Source organism: Amblyomma maculatum, chromosome 4 (assembly GCF_055883805.1).
Source record: "Amblyomma maculatum isolate TAMU_Amacu chromosome 4, ASM5588380v1, whole genome shotgun sequence".
Classification (NCBI taxonomy): domain Eukaryota; kingdom Metazoa; phylum Arthropoda; class Arachnida; order Ixodida; family Ixodidae; genus Amblyomma; species Amblyomma maculatum.
The window spans coordinates 31729504-31743346 of NC_139347.1; the positions used below are offsets into that span (position 1 = coordinate 31729504).

Consider the following 13843-nt stretch of genomic DNA (forward strand, 5'->3'; position numbering starts at 1 on the left):
TGGACTTCCCTTACATGAAAATGAAACCTGCTAGAAAAGCTTAATCGAATCGCATATGATCGGCAACTTCCGAATCATGAGCCTCGGTAGCAGGTAAATGACCTCGGTCAGTACAGCAGATGGCTCGATCTAGAAGTGCGTGGACTTCCCTTACATGAAAATGAAACCTGCTAGAAAAGCTTAATCGAATCGCAGACGATCGGCAACTTCCGAATCATGAGCCTCGGTAGCAGGTAAATGACCTCGGTCAGTACAGCAAACGGCTCAATCTAGAAGTGCATGGACTTCCCTTACATGAAAATGAAACCTGCTAGAAAAGCTTAATCGAACCGCAGACGATCTGCAAGTTCCGAATCCTGAGCCTCGGTAGCAGGTAAATGACCTCGATCAGTACAGCAGACGGCTCAATCTAGAAGTGCATGAACTTCCCTTACATGAAAATGAAACCTGCTAGAAAAGCTTAATCGAATCGCAGACGATCGGCAACTTGCGAATCATGAGCCTCGGTAGCAGGTTAAATGACCTCGATCAGTACAGCAGACGGCTCAATCTAGAAGTGCATGGACTTCCCTTATATGAAAATGAAACCTGCTAGGAAAGCTTAATCGAATCGCAGACGATCGGCAACTTCCGAATCATGAGCCTCGGTAGCAGGTAAATGACCTCGGTCAGTGCAGCAGACGGCTCAATCTAGAAGTGCATGAACTTCCCTTACATGAAAATGAAACCTGCTAGGAAAGCTTAATCGAATCGCAGACGATCGGCAACTTCCGAATCATGAGCCTCGGTAGCAGGTAAATGACCTCGGTCAGTACAGCAGACGGCTCAATCTAGAAGCGCATGAACTTCCCTTACATGAAAATGAAACCTGCTAGGAAAGCTTAATCGAATCGCAGACGATCGGCATCTTCCGAATCATGAGCCTCGGTAGCAGGTTAAATGACCTCGATCAGTACAGCAGAAGGCTCAATATAGAAGTGCATGGATGTCCCTTACATGAAAATGAAACCTGCTAGGAAAGCTTAATCGAATCGCAGACGATCGGCAACTTCCGGATCATGAGCCTCGGTAGCAGGTAAATGACCTCGATCAGTACAGCAGACGGCTCAATCTAGAAGTGCATGGACTTCCCTTACATGAAAGTGAACCTGCTAGAAAAGCTTAATCGAATCGCAGACGATCGGCAACTTCCGAATCATGGGCCTCGGTAGCAGGTAAATGATCTCGATCAGTACAGCAGACGGCTCAATCTAGAAGTGCATGGACTTCCCTTACATGAAAGTGAACCTGCTAGAAAAGCTTAATCGAATCGCAGACGATCGGCAACTTGCGAATCATGAGCCTCGGTAGCAGGTTAAATGACCTCGATCAGTACAGCAGACGGCTCAATCTAGAAGTGCATGGACTTCCCTTACATGAAAATGAAACCTGCTAGGAAAGCTTAATCGAATCGCAGACGATCGGCAACTTCCGAATCATGAGCATCGGTAGCAGGTAAATGACCTCGATCAGTACAGCAGACGGCTCGATCTAGAAGTGCGTGGACTTCCCTTACATGAAAATGAAACCTGCTAGAAAACCTTAATCGAATCGCAGACGATCGGCAACTTCCGAATCATGAGCCTCGGTAGCAGGTAAATGACCTCGATCAGTACAGCAGACGGCTCAATCTAGAAGTGCATGGACTTCCCTGCTAGAAAAGCTTAATCGAATCGCAGACGATCGGCAACTTCCGAATCATGAGCCTCGGTAGCAGGTAAATGACCTCGGTCAGTACAGCAGACGGCTCAATATAGAAGGGCATGAATTTCCCTTACATGAAAATGAAACCTGCTAGAAAAGCTTAATCGAATCGCAGACGATCGGCAACTTCCGAATCATGAGCCTCGGTAGCAGGTAAATGACCTCGGTCAGTACAGCAGACGGCTCAATCTAGAAGTGCATGAACTTCCCTTACATGAAAATGAAACCTGCTAGGAAAGCTTAATCGAATCGCAGACGATCGGCATCTTCCGAATCATGAGCCTCGGTAGCAGGTTAAATGACCTCGATCAGTACAGCAGACGGCTCAATCTAGAAGTGCATGGACTTCCCTTACATGAAAATGAAACCTGCTAGGAAAGCTTAATCGAATCGCAGACGATCGGCAACTTCCGAATCATGAGCCTCGGTAGCAGGTAAATGACCTCGATCAGTACAGCAGACGGCTCAATCTAGAAGTGCATGGACTTCCCTTACATGAAAGTGAACCTGCTAGAAAAGCTTAATCGAATCGCAGACGATCGGCAACTTCCGAATAATGAGCCTCGGTAGCAGGTAAATGATCTCGATCAGTACAGCAGACGGCTCAATCTAGAAGTGCATGGACTTCCCTTACATAAAAGTGAACCTGCTAGAAAAGCTTAATCGAATCGCAGACGATCGGCAACTTGCGAATCATGAGCCTCGGTAGCAGGTTAAATGACCTCGATCAGTACAGCAGACGGCTCAATCTAGAAGTGCATGGACTTCCCTTACATGAAAATGAAACCTGCTAGGAAAGCTTAATCGAATCGCAGACGACCGGCAACTTCCGAATCATGAGCATCGGTAGCAGGTAAATGACCTCGATCAGTACAGCAGACGGCTCGATCTAGAAGTGCGTGGACTTCCCTTACATGAAAATGAAACCTGCTAGAAAAGCTTAATCGAATCGCAGACGATCGGCAACTTCCGAATCATGAGCCTCGGTAGCAGGTAAATGAGCTCGATCAGTACAGCAGACGGCTCAGTCTAGAAGTGCATGGACTTCCCTTACATGAAAGTGAACGTGCTAGAAAAGCTTAATCGAATCGCAGACGATCGGCAACTTACGAATCATGAGCCTCGGTAGCAGGTAAATGACCTCGATCAGTACAGCAGACGGCTCGATCTAGAAGTGCGTGGACTTCCCTTACATGAAAATGAAACCTGCTAGAAAAGATTAATCGAATCGCAGACGATCGGCAACTTCCGAATCATGAGCCTCGGTAGCAGATCAATGACCTCGGTCAGTACAGCAGACGGCTCAATCTAGAAGTGCATGAACTTCCTTTACATGAAAATGAAACCTGCTAGAAAAGCTTATTCGAATCGCAGACGATCGGCAACTTCCGAATTATGAGCCTCGGTAGCAGGTAAATGACCTCGATCAGTACAGCAGACGGCTCAATCTAGAAGTGCATGGACTTCCCTTACATGAAAGTGAACCTGCTAGGAAAGCTTAATTGAATCGCAGACGATCGGCAACTTCCGAATCATGAGCCTCGGTAGCAGGTAAATGACCTCGGTCAGTACAGCAGACGGCTCAAACTAGAAGGGCATGAACTTCCTTTACATGAAAATGAAACCTGCTAGAAAAGCTTAATCGAATCGCAGACGATCGGCAACTTCCGAATCATGAGCCTCGGTAGCAGGTAAATGACCTCGGTCAGTACAGCAGACGGCTCAATCTAGAAGTGCATGAACTTCCCTTACATGAATATGAAACCTGCTAGGAAAGCTTAATCGAATCGCAGACGATCGGCATCTTCCGAATCATGAGCCTCGGTAGCAGGTTAAATGACCTCGATCAGTACAGCAGACGGCTCAATCTAGAAGTGCATGGACTTCCCTTACATGAAAATGAAACCTGCTAGGAAAGCTTAATCGAATCGCAGACGATCGGCAACTTCCGAATCATGAGCCTTGGTAGCAGGTAAATGACCTCGATCAGTACAGCAGACGGCTCGATCTAGAAGTGCGTGGACTTCCCTTACATGAAAATGAAACCTGGTAGAAAAGCTTAATCGAATCGCAGACGATCGGCAACTTCCGAATCAGGAGCCTCGGTAGCAGGTAAATGACCTCGGTCAGTACAGCAGACGGCTCAATCTAGAAGTGCATGACCTTCCCTTACATGAAAATGAAACCTGCTAGAAAAGCTTAATCGAATCGCAGACGATCGGCAACTTGCGAATCATGAGCCTCGGTAGCAGGTTAAATGACCTCGATCAGTACAGCAGACGGCTCAATCTAGAAGTGCATGGACTTCCCTTACATGAAAATGAAACCTGCTAGAAAAGCTTAATCGAATCGCAGACGATCGGCAACTTCCGAATCATGAGCCTCGGTAGCAGGTAAATGACCTCGGTCAGTACAGCAGACGGCTCAATCTAGAAGTGCATGAACTTCCCTTACATGAAAATGAAACCTGCTAAGAAAGCTTAATCGAATCGCAGACGATCGGAAACTTCCGAATCATGAGCCTCGGTAGCAGGTAAATGACCTCGGTCAGTACAGCAGACGGCTCAATGTAGAAGTGCATGAACTTCCCTTACATGAAAATGAAACCTGCTAGAAAAGCTTAATCGAATCGCAGACGATCGGCAACTTCCGAATCATGAGCCTCGGTAGCAGGTAAATGACCTCGGTCAGTACAGCAGACGGCTCAATCTAGAAAGGCATGAACTTCCCTTACATGAAAATGAAACCTGCTAGAAAAGCTTAATCGAATCGCAGACGATCGGCAACTTCCGAATCATGAGCCTCGGTAGCAGGTAAATGACCTCGGTCAGTACAGCAGACGGCTCAATCTAGAAGTGCATGAACTTCCCTTACATGAAAATGAAACCTGCTAGGAAAGCTTAATCGAATCGCAGACGATCGGCATCTTCCGAATCATGAGCCTCGGTAGCAGGTTAAATGACCTCGATCAGTACAGCAGACGGCTCAATCTAGAAGTGCATGGACTTCCCTTACATGAAAATGAAACCTGCTAGGAAAGCTTAATCGAATCGCAGACGATCGGCATCTTCCGAATCATGAGCCTCGGTAGCAGGTTAAATGACCTCGATCAGTACAGCAGACGGCTCAATCTAGAAGTGCATGGACTTCCCTTACATGAAAATGAAACCTGCTAGGAAAGCTTAATCGAATCGCAGACGATCGGCAACTTCCGAATCATGAGCCTTGGTAGCAGGTAAATGACCTCGATCAGTACAGCAGACGGCTCGATCTAGAAGTGCGTGGACTTCCCTTACATGAAAATGAAACCTGGTAGAAAAGCTTAATCGAATCGCAGACGATCGGCAACATCCGAATCAGGAGCCTCGGTAGCAGGTAAATGACCTCGGTCAGTACAGCAGACGGCTCAATCTAGAAGTGCATGGACTTCCCTTACATGAAAATGAAACCTGCTAGGAAAGCTTAATCGAATCGCAGACGATCGGCAACTTCTGAATCATGAGCCTCGGTAGCAGGTAAATGACCTCGATCAGTACAGCAGACGGCTCAATCTAGAAGTGCATGGACTTCCCTTACATGAAAGTGAACCTGCTAGAAAAGCCTAATCGAATCGCAGACGATCGGCAACTTCCGAATAATGAGCCTCGGTAGCAGGTAAATGATCTCGATCAGTACAGCAGACGGCTCAATCTAGAAGTGCATGGACTTCCCTTACATAAAAGTGAACCTGCTAGAAAAGCTTAATCGAATCGCAGACGATCGGCAACTTGCGAATCATGAGCCTCGGTAGCAGGTTAAATGACCTCGATCAGTACAGCAGACGGCTCAATCTAGAAGTGCATGGACTTCCCTTACATGAAAATGAAACCTGCTAGGAAAGCTTAATCGAATCGCAGACGACCGGCAACTTCCGAATCATGAGCATCGGTAGCAGGTAAATGACCTCGATCAGTACAGCAGACGGCTCGATCTAGAAGTGCGTGGACTTCCCTTACATGAAAATGAAACCTGCTAGAAAAGCTTAATCGAATCGCAGACGATCGGCAACTTCCGAATCATGAGCCTCGGTAGCAGGTAAATGAGCTCGATCAGTACAGCAGACGGCTCAGTCTAGAAGTGCATGGACTTCCCTTACATGAAAGTGAACGTGCTAGAAAAGCTTAATCGAATCGCAGACGATCGGCAACTTACGAATCATGAGCCTCGGTAGCAGGTAAATGACCTCGATCAGTACAGCAGACGGCTCGATCTAGAAGTGCGTGGACTTCCCTTACATGAAAATGAAACCTGCTAGAAAAGATTAATCGAATCGCAGACGATCGGCAACTTCCGAATCATGAGCCTCGGTAGCAGATCAATGACCTCGGTCAGTACAGCAGACGGCTCAATCTAGAAGTGCATGAACTTCCTTTACATGAAAATGAAACCTGCTAGAAAAGCTTATTCGAATCGCAGACGATCGGCAACTTCCGAATTATGAGCCTCGGTAGCAGGTAAATGACCTCGATCAGTACAGCAGACGGCTCAATCTAGAAGTGCATGGACTTCCCTTACATGAAAGTGAACCTGCTAGGAAAGCTTAATTGAATCGCAGACGATCGGCAACTTCCGAATCATGAGCCTCGGTAGCAGGTAAATGACCTCGGTCAGTACAGCAGACGGCTCAAACTAGAAGGGCATGAACTTCCCTTACATGAAAATGAAACCTGCTAGAAAAGCTTAATCGAATCGCAGACGATCGGCAACTTCCGAATCATGAGCCTCGGTAGCAGGTAAATGACCTCGGTCAGTACAGCAGACGGCTCAATCTAGAAGTGCATGAACTTCCCTTACATGAATATGAAACCTGCTAGGAAAGCTTAATCGAATCGCAGACGATCGGCATCTTCCGAATCATGAGCCTCGGTAGCAGGTTAAATGACCTCGATCAGTACAGCAGACGGCTCAATCTAGAAGTGCATGGACTTCCCTTACATGAAAATGAAACCTGCTAGGAAAGCTTAATCGAATCGCAGACGATCGGCAACTTCCGAATCGTGAGCCTTGGTAGCAGGTAAATGACCTCGATCAGTACAGCAGACGGCTCGATCTAGAAGTGCGTGGACTTCCCTTACATGAAAATGAAACCTGGTAGAAAAGCTTAATCGAATCGCAGACGATCGGCAACTTCCGAATCAGGAGCCTCGGTAGCAGGTAAATGACCTCGGTCAGTACAGCAGACGGCTCAATCTAGAAGTGCATGACCTTCCCTTACATGAAAATGAAACCTGCTAGAAAAGCTTAATCGAATCGCAGACGATCGGCAACTTGCGAATCATGAGCCTCGGTAGCAGGTTAAATGACCTCGATCAGTACAGCAGATGGCTCAATCTAGAAGTGCATGGACTTCCCTTACATGAAAGTGAACCTGCCAGAAAAGCTTAATCGAATCGCAGACGATCGGCAACTTACGAATCATGAGCCTCGGTAGCAAGTAAATGACCTCGATCAGTACAGCAGACGGCTCGATCTAGAAGTGCGTGGACTTCCCTTACATGAAAATGAAACCTGCTAGAAAAGATTAATCGAATCGCAGACGATCGGCAACTTCCGAATCATGAGCCTCGGTAGCAGATAAATGACCTCGGTCAGTACAGCAGACGGCTCAATCTAGAAGTGCATGAACTTCCCTTACATGAAAATGAAACCTGCTAGAAAAGCTTAATCGAATCGCAGACGATCGGCAACTTCCGAATCATGAGCCTCGGTAGCAGGTAAATGACCTCGATCAGTACAGCAGACGGCTCGATCTAGAAGTGCGTGGACTTCCCTTACATGAAAATGAAACCTGCTAGAAAAGCTTAATCGAATCGCAGACGATCGGCAACTTCCGAATCATGAGCCTCGGTAGCAGGTAAATGACCTCGGTCAGTACAGCAGACGGCTCAATCTAGAAGTGCATGAACTTCCCTTACATGAAAATGAAACCTGCTAGAAAAGCTTAATCGAATCGCAGACGATCGGCAACTTTCGAATCATGAGCCTCGGTAGCAGGTAAATGACCTCGATCAGTACAGCAGACGGCTCAATCTAGAAGTGCATGGACTTCCCTTACATGAAAGTGAACCTGCCAGAAAAGCTTAATCGAATCGCATACGATGGGCAACTTGCGAATCATGAGCCTCGGTAGCAGGTTAAATGACCTCGATCAGTACAGCAGACGGCTCGATCTTGAGGTGCATGGACTTCTCTTACATGAAAGTGAAACCTGCTAGAAAAGCTGAATCGAATCGCAAACGATCTGCAACTTCCGCATTTCTCTGGACACGACTTTGAATGCGCTCACGGCCTTCCGCTGAAGACACGAGCTGACGAAACAGACGTCGAAACCGAGAAGGCTAGTAACGACAAGAATGTAATGTTTCCACCCGTTCTTGTCCGCTTTACTTCCCGTAGAACAAGAGATGCTTGGCTCGAAAAAAAAAGCCGCACTTAAAGAATCAAAGAAAAAATTTATTTCAATGAAAACCTCACAGCTCAAAACAAAAAGCTTTTCTGGCATTTGAAAACATGAGCGGATAAAAAAGATTATCAATTTGCGTGGCGCAAGAATTGTAAACTGTTCGTACGCCATGTCGCTCGCTCTCTGGTTATCAAAATCGTCACGATGGAAGACCTCGATAATATAAGGTAGAGGCAGTCATTTGTACCAGTTTCTAGGTTTATTCGTCGTTATATAACAATCCACACACGAGCCAGATTGTTGAGGCTCAAGCTTCTTTTCCTCCTTTTAAACAATAATACTAAACTTGATAAGACCAGATATCTAGTTGAGCCTAGTACAAGTCTCACAAGAACTAAACGTGCAAAGCATCTATCTGAATGCAGATACCATAATGCTGCATTCAAATTTTCATTCTTTCCAAATGCGATTCATGAGTGGAATACGTTGCCCCCCGAAATTATAAACCAAAGTGTGCCTTGAAACTTTTCTGTTGCAGTTGAAAAACTATTTTGAATAATTGTAAACACATTGTCACCATGTGCGATTTATTATTTTCAATTATATAAGTGTGAAAAGGTAGCTTCTCTGCTATGTGTCTTTTTATGTTTCCGTTCTCTTTGATATGCATGTAAACCCGATCCTGTTACGGCCTCAAAGTGAGGCCAACAGTATGTCGTGACAACCGGCTTTCTGTTTCATTTGAATGCACAAAGTTTACAAAAGTAAGCATGAATCCGTGTGCCTGCTCCTAAATGAATTAGATCACGAATTTTGTTTTGTTTCACTTCCCCAGAAAAATAAAAAAAGGGGGAGGTGTAGCTTTTTATGTCAAATTCAATTTTTCCATTGATGTCATCCGTGAGGTCACTCTTACGCTTGATGACTACGAATCCCCGATGATTGAATGTTCTAGCAGTATATTTGTCGTTATTTACAGGCCACACACTGGAGTTATATCTAAGCTGCTATATTTCATTGATTGCATATTTGATTACTGTTCACACCTTGGTAAACGGGCCTTGTCACTGGGGATTTTAATATTACTCTGCTTTATTTAGAACGTCACGCACAGGTATTTTTGGAGGTGCTCTTTTCTCTTGGATTAGAAAATTTGTCACTGTTCCTACTACAGTGACGAATGTATCTGAAACCCTGCTTGACTTGTGCTTCACAGCGCAAACTGGTCTAGAGTCGGGTGTCCTAATATCCGAAGTAAGGGATCACACGGCGATATTTGTAGTTTTTAATCCAGAAACAAAAATACATCGACAACGTGAACATGACGCGCGACCACCATACAGAGAAATAAATGAAAGATCGATGGCTGTTTTTGAAAGATCAATGCGCCAACTAGACTGGTCTTGCATTTACAACTTGGCATATCCTGCAGAGGCTTTCTGCCGTTTTGCTGCAATAGTCGAATATCATTATGAGGAGGCATCTCCTTTAAGAGAGACTAAATGCAATAAGAAATGCAAGAAACCATGGACTGACAACGAGTTGTCAAAAAGAATAAAATAGCGAGAACGACTTTTTGCTGCTTTTATAAAGACAAGGAATCTGGAGTACTTAATTAAATTAAAAAATGTAAGAAACAGACTAACCCGGGATATAAAGTTAGCATGCGAAAGTTATGATGAGAAAACATTCACTAATATTCTCTAGGACCCTCTCAAAATCTGGAAAACTCTAAATGAACTGCTTCCTCATAAAAAAGAAAGCCCTCTTTCTGAGATAAGCGACGGAGGAACAATATACACCGGAGTTTCACTTGTGAAAAAGTTTAATCAATACTTCTTAAAAAGCGCGTCCTCAAACGCTTCGGACACTCGCAACCCTACGTATATATCGTATATTTTCACCAGTATAAGCAGATCTTTATTTTTCGCACCTACTGATGAGATAGAAATCGGTGAGCTCATGTTAAAGAATTCGGCAGCTTGTAGTATCGACGGTATACAAAAGCGCAGCCTGTCAGAACTGTCGCCGCGTACATTAGTAAACCCGTTTCATACCTCTGCAAGCTGATATTGTCAAGTGGTATTTTCGCAGATGAATTAAAGATCGCGAAAGTATCCGTGATATTTAAAGGGGGTGACAGGAACGACATTACCAACTTGAGGCATATTTCTATCTTGCCAGTTTTTCCAAAAGTAGTCGAACAGGTAATTAATGAACGCATACTAAATTCTTGTATTCTTGTGATGAAGCGCATACTATATTCTTGTATTGCTCCAGAAGCGGCGGAAGAGCCTCCGCGACAAGTTCCGCCGATTATGCAGCGCGCGACCGGGCGCGTACCACCAAAGCCAGTAGTCTAGGTGGCTTTGGTACCAAGCCATGCGCTTGTAGTTGTGTACCGCTTTTTTTGCGCACCGGAGCGCGGTGCTCACTGCGTAGGCGCGCACGGCGCCCGGCGCGTAGGACGCAGAGGTGCCTATGGAGTTGGGCCTTAATCCGTCAACCTCACCAGGGCTGTGCCTCGCTAGAGCGCATCGCTCATGTGCTCTTCCGGAGCAAGCCTGGATCGTGGAGCTTGTTCAGAAGTCAGCTGCCGTCAGCAGAGCCTGGACTAGGGGCACTGGTCATCTAGCTCCTGCTAATTAATAAATTAGTATTTAATAAATGTCCCCCCCGTCTCGTCGCCTCATGGTGGCGTTGCGAGCGTAACCGAGCGATAGGGAGTCACAAGACATAAGGCGAAACAGAAGAGGAAAGAGCGAGCAGCGCAGAGGTCGTGGCTCCTCTTTCTCTTCTGAGAAATTATCTGGCTCGTCAGAAAAGTAGAGTGCTTCGTAACTGCACATACATGCAGTCAAGTCAGGTTCGTTGTGTTCTTTTTTCACTTCTGCATATAGTTCGTGCTGCACACTGCTCCGCGAGCAGGCGCGTTGACTGGCACTGCAGATCATAGCTCTCCTTTCACGACTTCTCTTAGCCGAGGCCTGCCTGCTACCGCTACCGTGTGTGTTCGTCGTGAACCCACCATCGCCGCATGATGTGCTCTCGAATAGCCACGACTTAAACTTATAGGCACAGAGAAGGAGCGCAAACACTGCACCGCTTAAGAAGCAAAAGGACAGTCTTGTTGGATCTTCTTCGAGTGCTCAAGAGGAACATATAAAAGATTACACAGGATGGTGGGAGTTATTAGAGTTGCACATTTACAATGGGCTTTTTAGAGCCCTTCGTAGCCTCACAGAGCTGCTTAGGTCGCTGCATAACTACATCGGGCCCACACGCTTTTGAGATTCTTATAAAGCTTCTTTTTCAGGCGTCTTTTCAGAAAAGCTGCCATCTGCATGCAGCGTTTCCTTCGCTTCCTCTTCAGTACTGGAGAAAGTGCGGGTGTGGTGGTAAAGGTAAAAAAAATTGGAGGCTTATCAATGGTTAAGCCCAGTGGATGCGAAGCATGTTAAGCAGCTGCCTCAGTGCGGATGGGGCTAAGTAACGGAGACGTGGTTTTAGGTTAATCGTCGTACTTTATTCTTTGCAGCCCGACAAACGCACTCTTATGGTCCGTAAATGCATGACTCTTGGTAAAGACGCTGGCGCGGTTGCGGGCACAGAGACTTACGCGACGGCGGGCGCTGGCCGCTTCATCCCTGGCGTGACGTCACATATCACGTGATGCAGCGATGGTGACGCCACCGCCGCGTCGCGCGCGATGGCGCGAACCGAAGCGTGGAGGCCTCCGCCGGGCGACGACCGTCGGCGCGATATGAGGCCCCATCTGCAGCCGGTGTGACGTCATCACGTGACGTCATGTCACGTGACCCCACTTCAGGGTCAATGGTCGCCACCGCCGGGCGTCGCGCGAAGGCCCGAAACCTGCGGTAATATGCTTCGCATAATATTTTTTGTGTAGATGACCTTTATGCATATTTGTATTCCTCTGCCTTACTTTCTCGTCGAATGAAACAAAGAAAAATAAAAGTGAAGACAACCCGCACCTTAAGCAGTGTCGAAAACGACAAGCCTTTTTTGAGGCAATAATTCGAAATCGTGAAGAGCGCGCCAATAAACCTCCTTTATAATAGTCAGCACGTAAACTACGCTGCCCTCTTTTTCTTTCAACATGGTATTTATTATATTGAAACTATATTCTATGCACATGAACTATGTACAGATTAATATGAAAAATACAATCTGGTCAACACGATGCTGCCGTCGGAGTGTACAACCTGTGTTGTTATTTGGTATTCGTATAGCTAGCACAGAACCGGGTTAAGTGGAGAAATATGGGAGAGGCCTTCGCCCTGCAGTGGGTATAATCAGGCTGACGATGATGATGATGATGATTCGTATAGTGCACTTTTGGGTAGCGTATCCCACTTCTATCACCATTGCCTGACCTGCGAGCCCGAGACCGTGCGCCGTTCATGCGCGCGCAGGGCACGAGAGAAGAAGAAATCTGGTTGCCTTTCGACAGCTGTTCACCGAGCTGCTCTTCTTAAAAACGCCCTAGGTATCAATCATGGAGCCAGCCCATGGCCCCCATTCCCCGTCCGATAAGCCGGGCCGTCGCAAGAAGGCGGGGGCTGATGCAGCCGCCTCGCCAAAGCGTCACCGTCCAAGGCGCGCTCAACACAGTCGAGACCAAGGTGGCTCGCGTTTGCCGGACAACCTTGGAAGCCGCTCGGCGAGCTCTCCCAGCAGCGGATTTGCAACTAGGCATCCGCCTTCGGTGCTCCAGCAAAGACGTCTGCATGGTAAGCCTTTTTCCAGCTTTCAGATAACTTAATTCAGTGAAGCTTTTGTTGCGCTTTCTCACATGTTCCACTCTTTCTCGCTGAGATTCGCGCGATAAAGGTATCTAAGCATCAACGCGAAAGCGCGACAAGCCTCATCGTTACCCAGACTATTCAGCGTTGGCGTTGTGAGTCGGAAAGATCATATGAATGGCACTTGCAGCTGGTAACAGCTGGTAGCTGATTGATTGTTCGATGGTTTGTGCGGCGTAACGATCCCACATGGAATAAGAATATAGGAAAAGCTGCCATATATCTAGTTCACCAATAGATCTGCGCATGAGCGCTCATCCCGGACGGGCTCCGACCCATATTAGTTGTAGTGACCGCCACCGACGGGAACCAAGTATTGCAGCTGCCGCCGTCGAACGAAAAGACGTTTTGCCGTGACAGCACTTTATGAACTGTTTTACATCACCATGTGAAGGCGAAGGGACTTTGGCTGATGATACTGAGCAAAGTACTCGAAGGAATAATAATTAGTTCACGAAGAAAAGAGCGCTGAGCGGACGCTGTCAAATGAGATAGGGATACCACAACGCGACATATATGTCCTAACATTGTATATATTCCGGTACTCTAAACCTTTTTTCGGTGAGGTGTCTTACTATTTACGCGAACATCTAAAATGTATATTTTTGCAATTAGAGTTTTGATTGTAACCAAAAATATGCTGTTTAAGCGGTTACTGTTAACGTTCTGCAAATTTATCTGAATCGTCTGAAAAAGTCGCCCGCTTCATAAGACGCACGTTTACTGTGAAACCGCGTACATACATAGTTTTTCCGGTGTGGACTCCTTTTGTAGCGTAGTAAGTTTGACCATGGTGTTTACGTGGTTTGACGGCGCGTCAGAAACCAGAATA

At 46.3% G+C, this 13843-nt stretch overlaps 1 protein-coding gene across 1 annotated transcript in view; it reads left to right on the plus strand.

Moving 5' to 3' along the window:
- LOC146190604 (uncharacterized) overlaps nucleotides 1-13843 on the plus strand; it is a 53052-nt gene that overhangs the window by 12979 nt on the left and 26230 nt on the right. Inside the window, exon 2 of the mRNA XM_084600203.1 lies at nucleotides 12622-12939. Coding sequence (XP_084456329.1) covers nucleotides 12705-12939 — 235 coding nt within the window. The 5' untranslated portion in view covers nucleotides 12622-12704. The remainder of the gene's footprint in view (nucleotides 1-12621; nucleotides 12940-13843) is intronic.